Source organism: Lycorma delicatula, chromosome 2 (genome assembly GCF_047948215.1).
Source record: "Lycorma delicatula isolate Av1 chromosome 2, ASM4794821v1, whole genome shotgun sequence".
Taxonomy (NCBI): Eukaryota; Metazoa; Arthropoda; class Insecta; order Hemiptera; family Fulgoridae; genus Lycorma; species Lycorma delicatula.
The window spans coordinates 22,738,472-22,764,105 of record NC_134456.1 but is presented as its reverse complement, the minus strand read 5'-3'; the positions used below and the strand labels follow the sequence as shown (position 1 = coordinate 22,764,105).

The 25,634-nt window shown below is 29.5% G+C and overlaps 1 protein-coding gene across 1 annotated transcript in view; it reads left to right on the top strand.

Annotated features, from left to right (window-relative positions):
- Positions 1-25,634, top strand: part of LOC142320552 (transforming growth factor-beta-induced protein ig-h3) — a 108,524-nt gene that overhangs the window by 73,746 nt on the left and 9,144 nt on the right. The window contains exons 2-5 of the mRNA XM_075358457.1: positions 11,987-12,187; positions 14,745-14,963; positions 20,502-20,711; positions 21,901-22,182. Coding sequence (XP_075214572.1) covers positions 11,987-12,187; positions 14,745-14,963; positions 20,502-20,711; positions 21,901-22,182 — 912 coding nt within the window. The remainder of the gene's footprint in view (positions 1-11,986; positions 12,188-14,744; positions 14,964-20,501; positions 20,712-21,900; positions 22,183-25,634) is intronic.

The window sequence follows — 25,634 nt, the reverse complement described above, 5'->3', positions numbered from 1 at the left end:
TATATTGCGATGTATTATAATATTTTATTATTTAAAGTGCGGGAACTTACGTAATACGTGCATTAAAATTTAAATATATAAATTATTAATAATTAATTGTCTCTTTGCATAATAAAACGAGACTATTATACGTGTCGTTCATAATCTTAAAATTGAAAATAATTCCGTTTAATTGAAATTACGATAATGAAAATTGTCTCTACTTTGTACGCTGTAATAATGTAATAACATCTAGTTAACAACCTAATTAAGAATAAGTTGACTTTACTATAGGATATAGCTTGAGGATAATGGAGTTACGGGTATGTACTATTATCAGGAAGCAAACATCTCGGCAGTCAGGAAGTGAAGAAAACAACAAATAACGAGTATTGATTATTTTTGGATCTTGTTTTACTCGCAACAGGTTATCCAGTTATATTTAGCACGGATTCTTTCCAGTTATAAACATAGAACGCCAGTTGAATTGAAATTGAGTTCGCATTTTACATTCTACTGTTTGCTGTTTTATCAGCTACTTGCTTTTTTATTGCATTCTTTTTTTTAAAAGAATAATAATAAATGAATGGCACTAGTTTAATAGTTTTTCTTTATATTCGTTATAGAGTAATAAAAATTTACTCTTATTATCTATTTATCTCTTAATTTTTCTCGTTAAATAATAAAACTAAACTTAATTATAATTTCATTTCCTTGTTTTCTTGTAATAATAAATTACGACTGACGTAGTATAAACATTAATGTTTGAATTAATTTTTTTCGGCGAATAATTTTGAGATATTTTTAATTCCTTTGGAACTAAATACCGGTTTAAATTAAGAAATGGAAATTCAAATATACGCAGAGAATATTTTAGAAAAGCTACTTTTAATTGAAAGTAAAAAAATTATCTTACGTGCGCGTCGAATTTAGAAATATAAATTATACAAAACTGAATACAGGTATATTACTTAATCATTTTTCTTAAACGAATTTTTAAAACTTTTATCTACTTCAGCATGTCGTAATTGATATTAATTCCATCTAATATTGCCTCCTTATTCTTGAAGGATCTTGAGTAGAATTTGAAACAAATATCGTTATACTACTGGTTTTAGCAACGTCATCGGATGAAGCTTCACCTGTTTTCTTAAAATCAATCGGTAAAGATAGCATATTTTTCCTGCTTATTTTCAATCTTTCCGAGCAGTGTAGTGTTCGGCTCAGAAAAATCATTAAGCAAAACAAAATTTTATACTTCTAAAACAGGTATCTACTCCTACAATCATTAATCTTCAATAGATTTCAACAGGTGGTAGAAGGCCAGTATCGTTTAGCTTTAGCGATACACAAGAAATGGTTCTGTAACTTGGCTTTGACCGTTGGCGTTTATCCTTATCTCATAATCTGAAGCTTTTCCGATTTGCTATCCCTTGTGTATTACCGAGCTATTACATCCCTACAAATATTAAAACGGGATTTTATTGCGGATGTCAATTTATTTTTACGTATGAATCGCATTACCTCATAAAGACGGTACCACAACGCTGTTGTTCGATATGTAATTCGTATTAAGTTTAAAAAAAAACTTTTAAAACTTAAATCTATGAAATACGTTCCACAGAACTTGCCTTTCCATAGGAAAAATGAAGAAAAAAAACGTTTGTACCGTTTCTTCAGCATCCGAAGAAAACCGAAATTTGTACAACATTACGGAGCTATATGATAAACAATACCAGCTCGGTGATGTTGCTATCTGTTGGTATTATTAGCTCGTTTTTGTAAAATATAATTATTATTAAAAAAATATTTTGAAATCTTTAGTACTTTTTTCAAATAAAGATAATTTTTAGCCCGAATAGTCTATCAATATTTCAACAATTGTTAATAAAATAAATACTACAATCAGATCGTACTCCAGGTCTGTTTGTAACGTATAAAAAGTTACTTTAAGCCGAGTTTATTACGCGTCGCTTAGTGAAGCGCATCCAGGGTTCGTTCACTGCGTATACTACTTGTATAAGTCGTACGATTTGATTGTACGTTATATTGAATGCCTAACAGATTAAGTTTATCGAATTAGTTAGTCCGATAAAACCTGGTTTTTAGGAAAACCAGGTTTAGGTTGGTTAGTCCTGGAAAAACTGGTTTTTGATTTTCTTCTATTATACTATTATAAATACTGTAAAAATAAGTCGTCTATTGCCGATCAGAAAAATAAACGAAGGAATCGTACGTAGCCTATAAACCTTGTAATTGAAGGAATGAAATATTTAAAGATTTTTACAGAATGTAAGTAAAATTAGAAAAAAATCCCTTGCATTATTTTAAGTATTTTCTTCACAGTGAAAAGCTTTTCATCATTAGCATAATGTCGTTTTTCGCTTAAAATTATTAGTATACGTTATCTTTGGAAAAATGAAACTGATACATAGCGTATCGCTCCTGTTTGTAAGCGTTGTTATCACTACGCTTAAAATAAGATTATCCTGCGTAATATACCTTGCTAATTTTGACCAAGCTATCTATATTAGATGATCTGTACAGAATGAAACCAACTTACCCGACAATAATTATGCGTGCAGAAATAAATTAAAACCGTTTTATTATCATATAATTTTGCAGATTGTTTCCATTTCAGTTGAGTTTTAACTCTAATTTAAATTTAAATTAGGTACTTTTGAATTTTATTTGTCCATGTTATCGATGTACTTTAGTCGTAGGGATTGAATTAATCAGCAGCATGAAGTGTGGATCGGATTACTAGCTAATGAGTTGAGAGAAGACGACTAGCTGAAAAACAGGAGATGATAATAAAAATAAATAAAGATAACCGGGGATTATTCAATTACTACACTTTATTTTCTTCCTTCGATTCGATAACAATTCTGTGCTTCAACTTCCTAAAACGAGTGTGATTCTGTGATAGGCAAAACCTCAGTCGTACATTAAAACTAGTTTTTTTACATTTTATAGTTTCCATTCTATAGAAGGTAACTATCGGTTTCAGAGAATTTAATTCGATCGGGTGATTTATTAAAGCGACTACCTGTGGCATACGTATGTGAATTTATCCGTAAGGGAAATAACTTATAACGTCATAAATAATTTTGTTACTCAACTCGTACATAGTTGTTACAATAAACAGCTGCAGTAGCACAGAATGCAGCTCATCAGTATTCGCGACCTGACCTACAACTAGTGACTTTGTTGAGGGCCGAGTAACAATGCTGTTGTGCCGCTTGTAGCGGTGCTGCACCAAAAATTGTTCTCTCTGATAACCAGGCGGCGACAACAGCGCCCATGCGTAATGCTCTAACAACAACGTGCAGTCGGTTAGCCGTTTGCTTTATGTGAAAGTGACAAGGTCAGGGCGGTACTCCGTTCTTAAACTTTCTTATATTGTTTTACAAAAGAATAGTTATAAAAAGTAAAATGAATGAAAATTTTTTATCGACGTTAAAATATTGTTTGTCATGTATTTTTCTTGCGTCATCGTTAAGATCTACAACCGCTTACTAATCATTACTTTCATTCATTTCAGTCATATTCGTTTAGAATGTTAATTAAGCCTCTCGACAAAGAATACGATAAAATTAATAATAACCTATTTTATCGCTTCAATATCGCCGGAAATATTCAATGACGATACAATAGTTATCAATTCGAAATGTTTACGTCTGTTTGTTAATATCTTATTTATCTACGAAATCGAATCGAAAATAGCACAAAGACAGAATAATAGTATATTTTTTTGTAATTCGATAGATAATTTCTTGCGGAAATCGGCACTGACATAAGAAGGGACAAAAATAACATACTTGCGGTGAGTATTTCATTATGTAAATGGTTTCCTCGTTGTTTTCGACTACAGAGAAATTTACCGACACATTCATTTTCTGTTACTTCGCTAATTTTTATTCATTTACATAATATACGTAATTTTAATAAGCCGTAAAGAGTAATATAATATAAAATTGAACTAAAATTATTAATCTTTATTTCCTTATTCTCGCAATATGTTGCGCTGAAACGTTTTTTTCTGGAATGAACACAAAATACTGTTATTTAAAAGAATTATCTACGCAGAGAATTAAATAAGTTTTTTTTTTGTTGTAATAATCTATACTACAATCAGAAACATATAATAGGACTAGAAATTGGTAAAGATGAACAGCGGTGAAGAAAAAATTGAAATAAGGATGTAGGATGTACTTTTGTTGTTTTTTTTATGAAAGAGGTAATAAAAAATTAAAAATAATTTTGTGTAATCATAGGGGCAAAAACAAATTATTAAAATTTGCAATTTTTAGTATCAAACAAATGTTAATGCAATTTTTAGCTGAACCTAAGAATAAATTAGATGGATTAATGACCAGTACAGATTCAATAATGAAAAGAATTTCAGTTTGTAAGAAAGCAAGAATAAAACGAAGATAAGTAAATGCTACAGAAAGGTGAAGGAAGAGTTAATATTAAGATAAAAAAAAAGACTCAATACCCCAGAAGTCAAACAGTACTATTGTTTAAATTAATTAAGTTATAAAGGATGGAAATATGCACATATCAAAAGACATAAAAGATACAAAAGATTTTATGTAGAAAATAAAAATGTGTTTGTCACAAATTTAGGAATTGTAAAATCAATTTTTAATAATATTTTTGTAAAATTTAACGCTTTACTGCTGCGAAACTTGAGTAATAGGAAAGCCAGTGAAACAAATAAAAATAAACTTTTGTCATGTGACATTAAAGAAAATATTGAAAACTGGGTGAATCGGTAGAGTACAAATGAAGATATTTTAAGATGAACTAAAAAAAAAAGGACAGGAAGAGGAACGACGTCAATGTGTTTTTTTTTTTAAAAGACTGTGAATTTATTTGTCGAACAAGGTATAGACAGTAAAAACAATAAAGGTAGTCAAGAATGAGAACGTATGAAACAAATTATTGAAGATGTACAGTGTAAGAAGTTAGGTTGAAGACAAAGGATCGGCATTGAGTTATAAGTAATGGAAAGCACATCAAACCGATCACAAGAGTAAAACAAGAGATACCAAACAAGGGTTTTCTGATAAAGAATTTCAACAGAAAAAACAAGATCGACTTTTCGTTATTTTAATTTGTTTCCTTTTGAAAGACTATCAGCTCATTCTAATATTAACATTTAACAAAAAAACCTTTATCGTTAGATACCGCAGATTAAAAAACGGTAACGTTCCAACTTGCAGCATCATAAAGAACCATGCTTCTAGCAAACATGCTCCGCTCAAATTTTTTCCAACTTTATGAAACTCGCATAACTCAGGAAGACCAATCTTCATAAAATTTCTACATGCACAACTTCTGATATACTACTACAGCATATCTAAATTTCAATAAAATTAATCTAGTAGTTCTGGAGATTTTTGAACCACAAAATTTTATACTTAGTCCTACAAATAAATAAACGTATAAGGAAACCACAATTTAAGCGAACAGTATTTTCGTACTTCTCATGCCCCAAAGCTTAAAGGATACTCATTTTCCCCCTCCTCCTACCATGCGATCGAAAGTAACACCGTACTTTTCTTCGAAAAGTCGGTAAAAAGTACATCATTCAAATGAGTTAATAATATAAATATTTTAAAGCGTTTGTAAAAACTGAAACTATATATTATATGAGTAAGCAACTAGTGCGAGAGGTTATGTAAAAATATCTTATTCACGTTGCTGATGACAATTATGTTTTACATTTGTTTTGTTGTTAAATTAATAAATTAAACGGAAAGAATTATCAAATTAAAAACATTAGATGTTCTGCAACAAAGTAATCTGAACCGTAAGAATAATGTTATCGTATAAAATTAATGATACATGTTCATGCAGTCAATTGACCGAGATGACGATCTATAAATACAGGTACGCTATTTTAAGTTAAGACTTGAACAAACCTAGTAACTTGAACGATAATCAATGACTTTGTTTATAAATTTAGTGCATGTAGTTAAACTGACTAAAATAATACAAAACAGCACGAAAGAAAAAAAAAACATTGAAAAAGCAAATCAAAATAAACATTAAGTTCACTAAGTTTCGTTTAAACTTGCAGGTTTCATTTTATTTTATTTCATTCTCATGTGTTTTGTGTTAATGATCTACTTGTAGAAAAAAATAGGTAAGTTTTACTGTTAGTGAAAGTTTCATTTGAAATCTATTATAGATAAGAATTGAGAAAAAATCAAGAATTTTAAAGATAAAGTAGAGACAATTTACTTTTATTTAGAAAGCGAAAACATTTTTCCAATGAATTCCTGTGCCATAGGACTTTATTGACTACGATGTGGAACTAGCCCCCTTTACGCTACAGCCCCTACTAGCGCATCCGAAACGAAATGACATCGATTAAAATGTTATTTTATGATATAAATGCAATCAATATTCATATAATAATTTTTTTTAACTGAATTTAGCTTATTTCAAAAGATATTCATGAGAAATAATTAAAAGAGTCTTAATGCCTACGAGAAAAGAACAATTTATGCTTTCGGCACGGAATGACTATTCGAGCTTTTACATAGTATTCTAATAGTTTGTGAAAGAAACAAAATTTTTCAAGAGATCTTGAAAAATTGGATTATAATTTTTGCTTCGTTCAATTTTCTGTGAATTTTCTACTTTTTAAATAATTTAACCTCCTAAATCTTACTCTTTTTTTTGGCTTACAAAAAAAAAAAACGATAACGTATTTCAACATTTTTGTTATAAATTTCAGATTATAAAAAGGTTCTGTTTTTTTTTACTTAAATCATTCGAACAATCCATCCTTAAGGACTTTTATTAAAAAAAGGTTATGAAAAGATTACTAAGTTACATATTTTACAGTAAAATATTGTAAAACATTTGCTATATTGTATTTTTACGTATTGCTATACTTTATATATTTTGTCCCCTTTTTTCTGAAAGTAAAAATTAGGTAAAGTTTTCATCCTAATATTCAAAGATATGATAAATGCTCGAGTGTTTCAATTTGTGTAAATCCTACAAAATATAGATAACAAAACATCTAATTAGTCGTCCACGTAGAGTAAACAGCCTGAATATTTTTCAAAGCGAAGGTTACTTACACCCGTTTGTTTATGTACGTGTGTGAATAATGGTAGAAGTTATTTATAGAAGGTGACTTGTCGACGTCGTAGTATCTCGATTAACCTTTTCGTCCATCGGTTCGGTTGCGACCGTTTGGAAACGGTCCAGTTCTTTTTCAGCGGCGTTGTTTACGATAGTATGTGATGCGAAGGACATTCCGAATGAAAAGAAACAGGTACGACGGCAAAAATTCATGGCATGATACCGTTAGGGGAGGAAAGTTGCGAGAAGAAGCTGATGAGGTGCAACGACCGTGATAGGCGCCGGCCGGCGCCAGACTCTCCGCATTCCAGTTCGGTCTAGCCGATAAGTAGAAGGAGCATCGGTAACGGGCAGCTAACTACATCAGGACCCCGCGCAGCGGCCTGGTCCACTTCCTCGACTCGAAACAACTGAACTTACCCTTATGTTCTGCACGCGTACATCTATCATGTCATTTACGATAACGTGTTCTGGGCTCGATCGCTTGCGCCCAAGGACGAGGTGGCGCCTTGAACTGTTGACTTCACCGCGTGCTACTGTGTCTGTGTGTGCCACTTGCTCCTCACGATCCCGGTAGCTCTTTACTCGAAGTGGATCTTAATAACAGTTAACTGGTAGTAGATCAGGATTCTCAGGTTAGCGGTAGTATAACGTAAACGCCAATAAATCTAGTCGTCAAATTATTGAATTCCTAGAATTAATATTTAAAACTTTCCATGTTACGGCACGATCGCATTCGCACGAGCTATTAAAATACATTTTTTACAGTTTCAATTAAACCTGAATAATATATTTCTAAGTAACACTTGCCGTTAAACATATAACTAGCTACAACTCGTAAGATGAATCATCGCATATGAATTTACGAACGATAAATATTATTGCATTTATTTTAATATTTATTGTATTATCAATTCATTAAAACCCTCTCCTGAAATAGCTAATCGTTATTTTCATAGTTTCGTTATAGTCCTACACAATTATTATTTAAATTTATTACAAAAAGTTATAATCGGATTTTTCTTTTCAATATTCGGAAATAATTTTCAAGTAAATATGATAACCCAGATTTATTATTTTTTTTATAACTTTGTTAGCTCTGTTTGTGTTGTTTATTTTTTTGTATTTTGGAGCAGATAATCTGTCCAATATCTGACTTTAGTGAGAAAACCTTTTGTGTGTAATCTAGACTTTTGAGTGTAATGAAGAATGATGAAAAATGATATAATATTCTTCTTTTGTTAAGAATTGAACCTAGACCGATCGGTCTGACAGTATGACGTCAGTATTCTGACCATGACAATGCCAACCGGTAGCCAAGTTGGAATTTTATAATCGTATGTAATACTAGAATCGTTTTACACGTCGTTTTTATTCGGGCAGTATTTTAAAATGTGTTTTCCATGTCGAATGAATAATTTCTTTCTGTGAAACAAACGCAATAAAAATGTTATTATTTGGATTTATTATTATTTTTTTTTTTTTTGGAAAAAAATCGGTGAATTTAATCGTGTGTTAAAATGATCTGATCTGTTTGATTAATCTTTATTATCTCATGAAAGAGAAATTCAATAATATTTTTTTTTTATTTTTTTTTTTTATTTGAAATAGATAAAAGAAATTATTAGCATTTTATTTTATCTTTAGTATTTTATGAAAGATAAATTTAATAACATTTTTATTTATTTATTTATTTTTTTTTTAACTTCGAGTAACAGATGAAAGAAATTATTCATATCTTTCATAACATTTAAATACATTTTAATAATTTTAAATCACTCGTTCTAAATGAAATAAAAATAAGAAGGAATAAAAAATAAATAAATGTAATTTAACCTAAACTTATTAATGTACTTTAAAAATAAATTAAATATAATAGCAGATTATATAATGGCTCAGGTAATGACATTAACTTTTTCAAATTAATATAATAATCTGTAAGCTGTTGCATAAAAAACAAGTTGTAAAACTATTAAATAAACTTTTAAAAAAAAATGATAAAACTAATTTCAAAATAAGTGAAAATACAATTTTATACCGATTCTTATTTAAATTTTGACTTTTAGAAGACTGCGCAAAATTAAAAGCAACTACTTACAGTTTATTAATCCTCAAGCTGCCACCTATTTAAAAAGTCAAAATTAAAAAAAATTCTGGTGTGAACACTACATGACTTCCTTGTACGCCTATTAAATTTCATTTACACATTTTTTTTAAAATGAAAAGTACGTAAAATTTTATTTCATTAATAACTTCTGATTTTTTTTTGTTATTATTGAATTATTATTTATTGTAAAACGTTTTTTACAATCAGAGGTTAATAATTACTAATAAAATCAATTCATTTAAAAAAGTTAAAAAAAAAGGAGATAAAGTCTGATTCGAACCGATGTGCCTCTCCTTGTAAGATCCAAATATTTAATTAATTAAAATTTTATTTGGCTATAACTCTGGAACCAATGAAATTAAGTACCACTTATGATATATCGCTGAAAAGTTTTCAATGAGAGCTTATCACTGCAGTTAAGAAAAAGTCCAAAATCCAGATTTTTATGGAATTTGGGCTTTTTTGTATACTTTTGGTTCAGTCGAATGCAATCAAAAAAAAAAACACACAACTAGATGTTACAACAGTCCTAAATCCAAAATTTCAACATCCTACGGTTAATCGTATTTGAGTTATAAGAGATACATTCGTACATACAGACGTCAAGCCGAAACTAGTCAAAATGGATTCAGGGATGGTCAAAATGGATACTTCTGTTGAAATCTGAAACCAACATTTTTCACGATCACAGTACTTCCTTTACTTCGTACAAGGAAGTAATAAGATTGGTCAATCGGTCATTAAGTCTTTGAGCGTCAAGGTACCAATCATCTGTGGAAAATTAAGTAAGCTGTTGGTCATTCTTGAAAGCATAATATACTTATTAACCTTAAATATTCTAATTTACATCATGTGTACTAGTCCTAGCAGCCACTTAATTAGAAACAGTATTTTTCGACAAATTTTTGTTTAAAAACAGATACATAAATTTCTGTTATTTTAAAATCCTTTGTTGGTAAAAATACTGTTACTAATTAGGAGGCTGCTAGGATTAGTACGCAAGAGTAAATTAGAATATGTAAGATAAGTATATTAAGCTTAAATTTTTTCAACTAATTTCACTTCTTGAAATTTGTTTTAAATTGCAGATTTATAAAAAAAGATTGCAAATTTAAGATTAACAATTTTTTATAGTGTAGAAAAATTATTTTACTAAATTTTACAAATTATCAAATTTCTGATTGATGAGTACTTACATTGATTTTAAATATTCAATGTACATATTGTTTTATAATGTTATTATTGGTTCTAAAATAGAATTTTATATGAATTGTTGATGACATAATATTTGGCACTATGCAAGTATGCACATGGTTAATGACAGTGGATGTATAAATTCCTATATTTTATTATTGCAGTACATATCTTTAAAGTTTGATTACCATGTATCATGTATGGAAATAAATTAAAATATAGCTAACACATTAAAAAGTACATTTCATTTTTGCGAAAATGAAATAATAATAATATTATGACAATGAAATATGGATAATTTTTTTTCAAATCTTTCATCATTGTTGATGCAACTGTAGTTCTAAAATATTCTTCGTCTTTACACCAATAACGTCTTATTGATGACATCTGAACAATTCTCACATATAATAAATTCAAAATAAAGATAGAGAGATTTCATTTCATTATGATCAGTATCAACCCAATTTTTTAATAGAAATTTACGTAACCCTTTTGAATGCTGTTGAGTTGCATATAAATTGGTTTGTTAAACTAAAAAACTTAAAAATTACATTATCAACCATCAAATTATAAAAGTCTTATGGTTCACCATAGGCTAAAGAATCAAATAAATTTGTATTAATTACTACTTTTAAGTTACAAGTATTATAATGAATAGTTTTTAATGCATTAACATTTACTTCACCCATACATTGCAAACATCAACAACCATGTCATTACCTTCAGTGGTCATCTGGTTGATGATTATGACTAGGCCTATCATTTGGTAATTCATCCACATGAGAAAAAGAGGTAGTATGTAAAGAATGAGAGCATACATCTGGGTCAAATAGTGTTGGTAGTATCTGAATCATAAACACTGTATTTCAAACTGAAATACTGAACACTGAATTCACTGGACAAACTGGAAGCATTTTCACCATTGTCATTATTATTAATATTATTGTTATTTTAAAAAACAACTATTACAGTATATTACTTTTTTGCAATGAAAAAAAATCAAAACAAAAGCAAAAACATCATAAGACTAACTATAACATTAGCAGAACTAGCTTCAAGTATAGATTTTTTTTTTTGTGATTTTTTTTTAATCTCCAGGACCACCGTTAGGTATTGCTTCAGAAGATGAGATGAATTATTTGTAGTGTTTGAAATTCCATGCCTGACCGGTATTGCATTTTCATACTAATAAATCATTTATCTCATCCTCTGAAGCAGTACCTAATGGTGGTCCCGGAGATTAAACAAAAAAAAAGTGTAAATTATGTTACCCAGCTTGTAAGTGGTTCGTAATACATCTGTACCAAACGATCTGACAAAGTATTTTAGAACCATGCATGCAGAAATGTTCCATAGACTCTTCTCTATTGACTAATTATATGTTTAATAATTGTAGAAACTGGGTACTAATGAGTGCCACAGTAGTTTTTCAGTCAAATGTGCGCGTGGTACTAATCAGTTCCACATTGTCCACCTGACTCAATGACATGTGACACTTATAAGTCCCTCATAGTCGTCAAACTGTTAAGAAAATGTTGTATGTGTAAGACCTTGATAAAAATAACATGAATTTCTAGGTTTTGTTTTGTTTTCCAGATAAACCATTTACAATTCTTGCACCACGTAATAATGCTAGTATTCAAATTCCACAAGAAAGGTTAACATCACACCCTGAATCTGTTAGGAAGTTACTGTTGGATCATGTTGTTCTTGGTCAACGACTAGATCTTGCTATAGGTGCTGATCTCAGTTTTACTACACTCGGTGGACGAACCGTTACAGTTAGAGCTAAGAAAGGCAAGTATCTATTTTATTTTAATTTTATCTAGTCTACTTTAACTTCAAATTAGACTGCTTTTTTCATTGGTATTTTATGTAATGAAAACTAGTTCTTGATACTTCCTCTTAAAAATTAAAGACTGCAGTACTTTTTGATGAGAAAGTATGACTAAGACCTCATTACTCATATAAATTAGAAAATAATTATAGCATTAATTTATAATAATAAATAAATGTATTTATAAGAAAGCTATTGCAATTTTTAGACAGAGTAAAAAGTGATTAAATGTTATTTAATACTGCATAATTTTTTTACAAACAATTAACACGTTAAATAATATCTAAAGAAGACAGACATTTACAAAAACATAGCACAATACAGTGTTAATTTTCAGTGTTATAATCTAGTCTATTATAAAAAAATAATAATAATAATAAATTATTTGCATTATAATGATTTACTGACTAAATATAACCTTAACTTATGTTTAAACAAATATTTCTGAAGCAGTTTCAACTACTTTGGGAGATGATTAAAAAAAGAATATCCCTGCTAAAAACTGTTCAATTAATAGCAAGCTCTTGCTATGTATCCTGTGAAAGTCTGATGGTTGTTTAGTGTTGAGTGTGTACCTGAGAGTTAAAAACTATGTTATCTATTACATCAAAACTAAAATTATAATTTAAATATGCAGAAAAAATATGAAATGAAAATATTTTATTTTTTAATGATTTCCCAACAAAATTTTGTTTTCTTCAGCCTATTAATAACTTGCATGTCCCTTTTCTGAAAACTAAAGATTAAACTGGAACACTGATTATCCAAACACCGATTTTCCAAATGCCTAATTATCTGGACTGCTTACATCATTATTAGACAATTTAAACAAAATTTTATATAATATTTAAAAAACCTAATAAAACTTTGCTTCAACAGGGAATATATCTTTATTGTTCTCTGTTTTTACTGGGTTTTAATTTACTTTTTTACATTTCTTATAGCACAAAACTAGACCTGTGTTAAACTAATTATAAAATTAACTTCTGAAAAGATTGATGGATTCATATTAATTTATCAAGCATGAACAATGATTTAATAATATAATAACCTGCCTCCAGGGCTGTCACACAAAAAAGCTCATGAGTGTTTGTCTATTGCTATGGACAAATGCTCATAAGAAGATTGAACTATAAAAGGAATGCGATCCTATAAGAATTCATTGGTCAAAGATTATGTGATCTTGCAACTCATAAATGAAGATCAACATTAAAGCAAATAGTGATTACATATTTTTTTAAGAAGAAATAGTATTTTTAATGGTATGTTACTACTGATTAATAACATATCAATCAAACGTTTCACTAACAGTGATTAGTATATCATTTTTATGTTTTTATAAAGTTATTATTGACTGTTGCTAGTTTTATTCTATAAAACTTACTGTAATTTTTTTTAATCTTTTTTGTAGTTTTAAAAAATAATATTTTTATAACACAATTACTTAACTCAATTTTTCTTCAACATAACTTTTTTTTTTAATTTTTTAATAAGTTTTGTAAATTACATTTTTATAAAACAGTAAAGTATTAAATTTTAATTTTATTTGGTAATTTTTTTAAATTCTGATTCTTTTATCAACACGCTTCTACTCATTAAATTTTTTTAACTTTGTAACATATCTGTTTTGTTACAAAAATTAAATTTTTTGTATTGGTTTTTTTTTAGTAACATTGTATGTATCTGAGTATCTTTTTAATTTTAGTGAAATACACCTTTTTTTTTTAATTATGGTCTTTTTTTAAGTATGATACCCACTGAATGATATGACCAGTATGTATAATCAACTTTTTTTAATTTTCCAATTATCCAGATTTCTGACTATGTGGATTTGGCCTTGCAAAGGTCAGTCCGTTAATCGGCATTCCACTGTAAATTCAGACATGTATTAGAATTTACTTTAAAACATTTACTTATTTATGTTTTGTTTGCATTCTCCACTTATACAAGTTGTTGATCACTTCCACAACCTGCTCACCTTAATATTCATTGTGTTTGTCATCAATAGCACTCCTTTCATTATGAAATTAATTTTCTTGTTTGTGATGTGAAAAACATGTTCTTCACACTATTAGTTCCCACAATTGAAATTTTAACTACTTTTAACTCTTATGCTTAACTAGGTACCAGGTGACTAAATCAGTTGCATTAATGATTGTCAAGTTGAGGATAACAGCTGATATTTTTTGTAAACATAATTTTTAATTTCATAAAAACAGTCGTGGAATTTCAAATTCACAATAGTGGCTAAAGAAATATGCACTCAAAAGTAATCCATCTTATGCCATCATATTGTTGATGTGGATCATTTCCGATCAGTTGCTATGTTAGTTACTCTGTAATACTGCGGGACATTGGTGTTTGTAAAATATTTACTACTTATTCTAGCACTGAAAATGTAATTAAAAAATTAAATCAATATGAAACTATAAAAGAAACATTTCCTAAAATATTTTTTATTCTGCTGTCAGTTAAGAAACATTAAACATAATATAAATATATAAATATCTGTTTCAGGTAATCTTGTTGCTAATGGGGCCAAAGTTGTTAATCCAAAAGTGGATGTTGCAAACGGTCGATTAATTATACTTGATAATTATTTATTTCCGGAAGATTTAATTGAAGATCATAGTTTTCTTCAAGACATGACAGAAGTTTTATCATTTTTACAGAGTGGTGTTCGTGTCTTTCAGCATCTTCTAGCTAGATCAAACGTTACAAAACTTTTAAAACAAGGTAATTATACTTTTATTATTGTTTTTTTTTTATAAAAAAGCCTTCTTTTATCTGCAAAAATTAAAATTTAGCAAAATTGTACCATAATTAAAATTTATCTCTTTTATAAGAACTGGTTGATCTTTTCTACCTAGAGTACTGTGATGTTTAATTCAATTAACTTCCCATCTGTCCAATATATTTTGTACTAGTATATTTATGGTAACTATATATATAATAAGACATCTTTGGCTGCTACTTACTACTAATTTCTAGTTTCCTTTACATAGAGTAAAACGTTCTTATAATGTAAACAATTGATTATTCATTTAATATTTATTTTTTTTTTTGTTTGGGGGCGAAAAACGCCTGTGCGTTATCATCGCTCGGAATTTTCTTTAATAAAAAGGTAAAATAACTCTAAAATAATAAAACTTATAAGGTTTAATATTAATATAAATTATACAATAAAAATTTATTAAAACAAAAGTCAAAAAAGTGAAATAAAACTCAAAACTAATATCGCAGACGAAGTCTTTATAATGTAAAAGTTAAAATAATAGAAAAAAGAAACTATATAAAACTTACCTAATTCTGATAGGTTGTGCAAAAAGCTCCCTTCTCGGATAATAAAATTAAAGATATAGAACCAAAAAAATCAAAATTGAAAGTAAAGGAAAAAAATTATCAAAAACTCCTCTAGCATAAAAATATATATGATAATATTAAATTATTTGCAGTAACCTGGTACTACGCAAAAATAGAAACATCCGGTCCAAAATTTCGTTATTATTGTACAAGATACCACGGATGTTTCTGGGTAGATTAAATTTACGACCCAACGCCGCATAACATATGCAGTTTATGAGAATGTGGTCACAGTCATGCGGCAGTTGCATCTTGTGCATAGGGGTGCGTGTCCTCCTGACATTAGGTACTCGTGTGTGATCCTCGTTATGTCCTATCTGTAATCGGCAGAGGACTACTTCCTCACGACAAGTTTTTCTGCAAGAGGAGTCCCATGGCAACACTGAATCTTTAATCCGTCGGAGTTTATTATCGACGGTATTCGCCCAGTCACTTTGCCACCTTGCTCTCAGTGATTGTTTTACACGATTAATAAAATCAAAGGTAGTAACTCGGGTGGTGAAAGTAGGTTGAATACACGCTTCTTTGGCAGCATAATCTGCTTGTTCATTACCTGGAATCCCTACGTGGCTAGAGACCCAACAAAAACTTACTTCTGTGTTGCGATTACTCAACTCAGCGATTGCATTGTAAATTTCAATGATGACAGGATGTTTGGAATAAATAAAAGTTTTCTAACGCCTGGAGAGCACTACACGAGTCACTGCAAATAAGAATGTTTCTATATTTAGGGTTAATGATATTTAGAGCCTTATTTATAGCGAGTAGTTCAGCGGTGAACACACTCGTAATACCGGGTAGGCCAAACATAAGTTCTTTCATTGACAACAAAAGCACAACCAACGGTATCGTCTTGTTTCGATCCATCAGTGTATATCATCGCGTCTGTGTTCGTCTTGGTGAGAATACATTTGCCGGAAAACAGTAGGTGATGTTGATTGTTTATCGTATGTTGTAAGGTCAAATGTAAAATTTACAAGGTTTATTCTCCACGGAGGATATGAGCACGGACATGATGGGAAGAACGACGGAGTGTCAACATTTATATGCTGCAGCAGACGTCGGGTACGGGCACCTACAGGTACAGTACAGCGTGGACGGTCCTTATACTTTCTTAAATTAGGATTTCTAAGAACTGGGTCAAAAGCCGGGTGATTTGGCTGTCCTTTGAGACAGGCAACATAAGATAAAAAAAGCTGGTCTCGTCTATCTCAAAGTGATGGTTCGCCACAGTCTACAAGTAAGGTTGCGATAGGGCTTGATCTAAACGCACCTGTGGTAAGCCGAAGAAAAGCATGATGTACACTGTCCAGCATTTTAAGAGCGGTTTGACGAGCTGAAGAATAGGCGACACAACCATAATCTAAGTGGGAACGAACAAGGGAATAGTAAAAACGTAACGTACATGACCGATCGGCTCTCCAATTGGTGTTACTAAGGACCCGCATCATATCTAAAAGTTTGGAACATTTTGTCCTTAATTCCTTTATATGTTTGACCCAAGTAAGACTTGCTATCAAAAATCAACCTAGAAACTTGACGTAAGGAGAGATAGCAATAAGCTCTCTGTTCAGAAAGACTTGCGGAATAGAAGGGTTTCGTAGCCGAGAAAAGACTACACATTTCATTTTGTCGGATGAAAATGTGAAACCAGTAGTTCTGGACCAAGCCTCAAGGAAAAATATAGTGTTCTGTAGTAGGCGTTGAACGGCTCGCAATGTAAATAACAAAATCGTCAACAAATAGAGAACATGAGACAGGAGCCTGTACACAATTGGTAATACTGTTTATGGCTACAGAAAATAAGGTGGCACTTAGTACACTACCTTGAGGTACTCCATTCTCCAAGACGACACTATCTGAAAGTGAATCGTCTACACGGACACGAAACGTTCGGTGATTTAAGAATCCCCGGATAAAAGTAAGCATATTTCCCTTGATTCCCCATCTCTTGAGGGTGTTAAGAATACCATGTCGCCAGACTGTGTCGTACGCCTTTTTCATATTGAAGAAGATAGCAACGAGGTGTTGGCGGTTTAGGAAGGCGTTTTGTATGGCTGTTTCCATTGATACTAAATGGTCAATGGAAGATCGTCCTTGTCGGATACCACACTGTTCCGAAGATAGGAAGCCATGTTTCTCCAAGTACCATGTAAGCCTGCGGTTTACCATTCTCTCCATTATTTTATACCACACGCTTGTTAAAGAAATAGGACGATAGCTTGAGGAATCGGGTTTGTCTTTACCAGGCTTTAGTACTGGTATAATAAATGCTTCTGACCAGCTGCACGGAAAGACTTGTTTGGAGAATAAACCATTGTAAATACTCAAAAGATGTTGTAGTGCTGAGTTAGGAAGGTGTGAAAGCATACCAAGGCGAACGTTGTCTGGTGCAGGGGAAGTGTCACGTGAGTTCTTAAGTTCGTGTAACAATTCTTTAAATATGAATGGAGTGTTCAATTCACCAATGTTTAACGACAATATTCATTTAAATTAGGATAACAAATGAACACATGAATTGCTGCAACTTTACCTTCTGTCTATAAATATAAAGAAGAATGTTTTGTGATTGTCCTTTAAACAGATTTACAGTTTTATTTTGATCATGATGAAATTTTGCACACTAACATTTCCAAACAAGAGAAAAATTGTTATCTACATTTCAATTTGAAAAAACTGCCCCAACCCTCTTTTTCACCATGTTAAGCAAGATTTTAATCCACAGCTTTGCGGTTTATCACAAACATCTCAAAAATGGTGAGGAGATCGACCAAAGTGGATGTTGTTTCCTGAAAGCCCATAAGATTTTCTACAAAATGCAATTTTTACCAGCTTGGTAGCAATCTTAGTTCCAAAGTTATTAACAATGAAACTTAAAATTAGTGCACAACTGTTTTGTTCTTTACCCTGTTGTTAGTCACCATTTCATATGCTATCTCTCTGCACCCACAATCTGTCCCTTTCTCATTCCTATCCCTGTACATGTGCCCTTTCTTTTCCTCATCCCTTCCACAAGTTATAGGAGTCCTCCACCCTTTCCCTTCTAAAATTGCAACTGGGTATACCCCCTGCTGGTCGTGGATGAAGTTTACAATACATAAACAAAAAGATTTTTAATAAATTATCAAACCATTTATCAACGATTTCGACAATTTTTTTTTATTTTATTCTCTTTGTTATGGAAAAAGCTTCTTTTTTTATAGGCTACATTGTTATAAGTTCGCATGGAAAGCTGAAGGTAGGAGCTAGATGTTAAATTATATTCTTAATATTAAAAAAAAATTGACAACATTGTAATCTAATAATACACAATTGCTTTTCAAACCAATTTCTGTATGTGCATGTGTTGTAATGGCTTTTATTTCAATATTACATGATTAGAGATTTTATTTTTTTAATTTATTGTTTTAAATGTAATTCACAGCTAAACACAGGTACAATAATGTATTCAGTGAGTAAAATCTAAAACAAAATCCTTTATCAGCTAGATTTTTAATGATATAAAAACAAAGTCAATAAGATCTATATCAATTGAAAGGCTGAAAATTCAATAGTGGAGATTTTCATATCTTAGAGATGTAAAGAAATTTAGAGAGGAAAGCAAGCCAATCGTGAATATGAATGAGAAATATATTCACAGCACTTATTATTATAGAAAAAAGGCTGGGAATCAGAAGAATCCAATATGGAATTTCCATACCTGTTTCCAAAGAATGTTAGTTAATAATATTATATGAAGGAAGTAAATGGGATTCATTAAAAATACCTTAATAACATGGGAGTCTACTTGCTCTACAGGTGACATGAGGAAATTAAATTTTGTTATTTTTCATAATAGATAAAAGATAAGAAGATGCCAAACTTCCAGCACAATTCATGACTTAAAAGTCATGAATAAGACATTACCACCACATTGTAAAGCATTGTGCATTAGTTGTAAATGTGCATGACTGTGTCTAAAAAATTATTTTTAATGAGCTCATGTTAAAGATTAAATTTTTCAGATTAGAAAGATGGGTTTCTCAAATGTTGTGACCATTTGATAAATAATAACCATAATATAACTAGTTTAGAAAATAATTTGGAAATAGTCAAAAAAGTAAATATTGAAGATGAAAATAGTAATAAAAAATTTGAAATTTTAGAAAAATTATAAAAATATATAGATATAAACGTGAATTCAGCCTTATAAATCTGCAAACAGAATTTTTTGGGGGACATTCTTATTAAAATTATTTAAGTTGGTATACAAAGATAAGATGTAATAAATTAATAGTTATTGTATACTTTTTAATTCTTGACTGAACAAATATTTGCTCTAATTTATTTATGTTTTTAAGAAAATTTTTATTTTAACCAACAATTTTTATAAACTGTAAAAAGCTAATAGAGTAATGTGTAATGTAAACAGTCTAAAAATCTATAAAAAATGTCACTGAAGATGGGCTTAGGACTGAAAATGTTGTGATAAATTAAAAAAGTAAGCGTAAGAGTGTTTCTCTAATTCTGTGCTTTGCGGAGGCTGAAACAATTTTATATTATATATAGATATTTACATACAGAGGAAAAAAAAGATGGACTATAAAAAGTTTACCCTAAATATATATATATATATATATAAGCATATATTGTTGTTTTATTTCTCAAAATAAATGATTAACTAATGCTGAATGATTCTTTAAAGTGTTTTAATATAATTTTTCTATTTTAATATTTTACATACTTGTTTATAAAATGGTTATTTGTCATTAACAGTAATGTATTTATTTTTCATTTTTATATAATTTAATCTCTCTCCTTATTTACTTGTAATCATGCTGATTATGGTAAACAGAAATTTATTGTGATCACATAGTTACAGATTCTTTAAACAAATTATGTTATCTTCTGAATGTTTTTGGTTTGTTTTAGAGGAATCATACACAGTTTTTGTGCCAACTGATCGAGCATTCCAAAGATGGCATCCTATAGACTGGGGTTTCTACCCATTCTCTGTACCTGAGTTTACGGAATCAGTTCTTTTGAATCACTTTATTAATGCTAACATTCATCAAGATCAAATAAAAGATGGACAGACATTTAAAACACTTGGAGGAAAAGAAGTGACATTCAGTAAAAAATGTATGTAGTTATTTTTTTTATTGTTTAATAGTATAATGTTTCCAGTTAATAAAAGAGTATTGGAGAAATTTTTATAACTTATATAGTTGTATCTTGTAACTCAGTTCACATAACCCCCTCAACAAACATGTCAAACAGTACAGCTTGTTCAATATTGCCAAAAAACTTTACAGAAAATGAGACTTTAAAAACTTAAATAATAACAAATAAATAAAAACTACAGTATGAAAAAGGATTGTAAAATAATAAAATTAATACAAACCCTAGCAGCAGACTATGAGTAACAAGTTCTAAAATCTCACTAAATAATAACAAAGTAAACAAATAAACTTTACAGCTGAATATGAACACAGCAAACAAATACATCTTCTTGGTTAGCAGAAACACTTTAAAAATATACAAAAAAACTATCAGTATCAAATACTGTCATCCACATCTTTTCAAACTTGCTCTTAGACATATGCTCCATCAACTCTTAACTCATCCATATCACCTGAAGCTCACATAAAAGAACTCAGTGCTATAAAATACCTACCACATACAAATAGATATAACTCTAGCCCACACTCCCTGCACTATTGTTTTTATTATAAAATTAAAACAGTGATAAATAAAACAAAAAAATACATTGTGTTAAAACAGATGAATGAAATAGTTCACTAATTTAAAAAATCTGGACAGAAAATTATCTTTAGAACAATAGACAAAACAAATCAATTCATACAGAATACAATCACCAAAAAAATAAATGTGTTTTTTGTTAGTGTAAAAGCAGTATGTTCAATTCACTTAAAAGGCAATAGGAAACCAACTCACTCCTTATTTTAATTTATAAGCCTAGCATGGATTGGTTATTCTTGAGAATGGTCAGTTCTTAAAACTATAACTTTTGAAAATTTTATATTTCAAAAATATCCTTTTTTGGTGATCTCAAGATAATTAAGTACTTTTACATTAAACAGTGATATCTGTAAAAAAAAGTTCTTTTTATTTCTAAATAAAGTATGTGAAAATTTTATTTAAAAGTGCCTTCTGAATTCTTTGATCAAATATTAATTTTAATCATTATGGCTATCTAAAAAGTGTTTGAAATTTATGTATATAAACCATGTTATTGATGATTTATTTATTATTTTATTATAATTGATGTGTACTTATAATTGCTTTATTTTTTATTTTTTTGGAACAGCATCATTAACGATTAATGGGGTCGACATTGTGAAAGGTGACACTCCAGTTGTACGAGGAAATATAATGTTTATATCTGAAGTATTATTTGTGAATGAAGCAGTTGTTCAAAGGTTACATCAAAAGCACAAAGACAAAGAAACACCACCTCTCCTTGCATTTCCTTGGTTTGGTGCTCAATTTCTTTCACATGCATTTTTAGCCCTTGAACGTAATCCACGATTTACTCACATTACTCGGTTTTTAAATATGGCAGATCTAGCTCCTCACATATCTGGAGCAGGTAGGTTTGTTAAAAATTTTATTCTCTTTTTTCTTTACTGTTTAAGAAAGTGTAATATATCATAATCTCTTAAGAAAAGGTTATTCTTTATTTGTATGAAAAATATTTTGCACACCATAGTAGTAGTTTAAACACTAGTGTTATTCAATAAAATAATAATTCCTTCCAGTTAATATATTTGCTACTTTAGGGTGGTATTATGTTGTTCTAAGCTGCTGATGTATCCTGAAATGCAGTGTATATGATCATCAATGATGTAAGACTGTTTCACCGTAGTAGAAGGCCATCCATTAATTATGTAAGCAAATAAAATGTTATCTGCAAGGATTATAAAATATTCTTATGTAATATCCCTGATAGAAATTTTTAGATTATTCACCATTTGTAAGTAAAAGCTGAATCAAAATAAAATAACTTCTAAACAGTTATAGTAAATTTTTAATTAAAAAAAAAGATTGGTAAAATGAATCTGAAATGTCAGTGAAGCTAAAAATGTATTTCAAAATCATTTCTTTTCATCTAGTTTTTATCTGCAAAAAGTACAGAAAATATTGAATTTCTGTCAAGGACTTATTGCTTAAGTCAAATGATGAAAGAAAAAGTAATTTGTTATATTAATTTTGTTTTATATAACACTGAATAAAAGACCGAAGTGTTTATGTAAATATATCTCATATTTTTATTTTAATGCTTTAAAAAGTAACATTACTTTTTTTAGTTTTTAGGGGCTCTTAGAAGAACCCCTAAAATGAGTTTCTTATAAGATATGTCAAAACACATCACTACTCCCAGCAAGGAGGGTTATTTGTTTGAACATATACTTTGTATAAAAAAACCCTGATATAATTGCATATAACTTTCTTTTCTTTTCATTATAAACATTACTGTATTAAAATAAAGTTGTAATACAATGCATACATATAATCAAAGTCATCTAATATTAATTTTGTATAGAAATATAAACCTGTGTATATATAATTTGTGATTTTAAAGAAACTTTATAATTTGCAAAATTTTTAAATTTAACTTCTGTAATGTAGTGATAGCACCTTTGCAGTAAGGTTCTAGGTTCAAATTTTTGGAAAAAATAAATGGATTAAGATCTGAAACTTTTTATAGAAAATAATGTCTACTAATTAATGCTACAGACCACCATTTCTCAACCTGAGGGTCACGACCCGCACTGGGGTCGCAGTTATATGAAGGAGGCTTGTGAAATTAGCTTAGAACTTTATACATAAACAATAATGAGATCATTTTATGAGAAAAAAAATCATTTATTCAAAACATTTTAATTTAATCTATTAGTACATATGTTAAGAAAACAAATTAATGAGATGGTCGTGTTTGTTTTTCATCTAAAAGTTTCTCAATATGTGGATCTATGTTAGAAACACATAAAGGCAAAGAAAAATGTTAGTTTTTAGCACAACCACAGATGAAAAACCCTTTTAAAAGCGGTAAGATGTGGTGAAAGGGATTAGTATTTTCAATGCTTCTGTGACTAAATTTCCATATTCACTTTGACAAACAAGCCAAAACATATCTAAATCTTCAGATGTGAATTGTAGTTATAACATTTTATCAGCAGACATTTCAATGAGTTGGTCATGAATCTCAACTGGTAATTAGCAGCCGCAACAACATTTTCACTAAATGGATTCAGTACCCATCGCTTTGAAAAATTACTTTTACCTTCTGGGAAATACTCTCCCAACTGAATTTTTAGCTCAAGCAAATACATCTTCATGCAATCCAGACTGTGGTGAATAATAGTATCTTCTTCATCCAAATATTTCTCAATATAATCAGAAGCGAATGGAAACATAAAATTCTTTGCTTTGAAGACGAATAACCAGATATCAAGCTTCTTAATGAAAGCATGAATTTTGTCTGTCATTAATAAAATGTTTTTATAATGTCCTAAATTCACATCCAAGATGTCAAATGCAAAAATACATCAGCTATGTAAGCTTAACATTATATACTCATTATTCTTTAAAAATATTGAGAATGGTATTTGTTTATCGTGGAAAAATATTATTAATTCATTTTGCAATTCCAATAACCAGGTTAACACTTTACCCCCATGATAACCATTTGACTTCTGTATGGAAAAGAAGTGATTTTTTCTTTTCAACTATTTCATCACATAGTTTAGCAAACAGCCCAATCTAAATGGTCAAATTTTAATAAAATTAACTATTTTACAACTTAACAAAGAATTTGTTTGAGATTTTCCAGCATATTTTTTGTGGTAAGACCATGTCTGTGACAGAAGCAGTGCAACCATTCCACCCTTGATGTAAGACAATCTATTAATTTTTTAAGAAATCCACTGTTCTTTTCTGTTATTGCCTTTTCACCATCACTGCAAACAGCAATACATTTTGACCAACCTATTTTGTAGTTTTTAGTAGCTTCATAAAAAACATCAAAAATCTTTTATAATCCAGATGTTTAGTTTCCATGTCTTGAATTAATTTTGATGGCTCAGGCCCAAACAGAACTTGAAAGTAAACAACGCACTTGTTTTTCCATCCAGTGAGGTAAAATCATAATTTAAATAATTGTCATTGTACAATATTGTCTTTTAACCAATCGATTCACTGGTGGAAGAAGGCTCACTTTGTTTTTTCACAAATTTATCCATTTTGCATAAGAATCTAATTGGAAAAAAAAAACAGTTACACCATTTGATCGCACACTAAAAAACCGAAACCTCAATTATTACCTTCAATGAAACTATGCTTTTAAAAATGTAAAGGCATCAGACACATGCTTCGCATTCAAAACTAAACTGAAATTTTGCAATCCCTTACATTTCTTTTAATATTGCTAGAGTACGATATGTTTAAACCTATTATATTCATGTTCAAACACAATGCTCTCACAGCAAATATTATGCAAGTAGACCAAATTTCAAGGAGCATGTACATATCAAGTAGGAACTTGTAAATTGCTCATGTTTGTACACTTCATACATGCATATCATACTCGTTGCTATCAGTGCAGTTAAATAGTTCTAATTAAGTTTCATTGGGTTGGGGTTGGAAGGTCGTGAAATAATCATTATATAAATATTTTTTTACTTTTTGATGGTTGTGGAGCTAAAAATGTTGAGAATCACTGCTATAGATTAAAAATAATTTTCAATACGCATTTCATTATTAACAATAATTTTTTTTTTTTGTAAAATAAATATGAGTATCTAATCATTGCATATATTTTTTATGGTTCTTAATAATTGGGAGAAATAAAATTATGTTGTAAAGAGCAAAGATTACTTCTTTATCTGAATGTTTGATAATGAATATTAAATTTAAAAATTATTTTAAAAAATTTCTGTTGTATTAAGGTTTTCCTATGGATTAATTACATCTAATTTTTTCCCAATTGTATTATTTAGTTTAAAACAAAAAAAAATTAATTTTTAGAAAATCCTTTTTAGT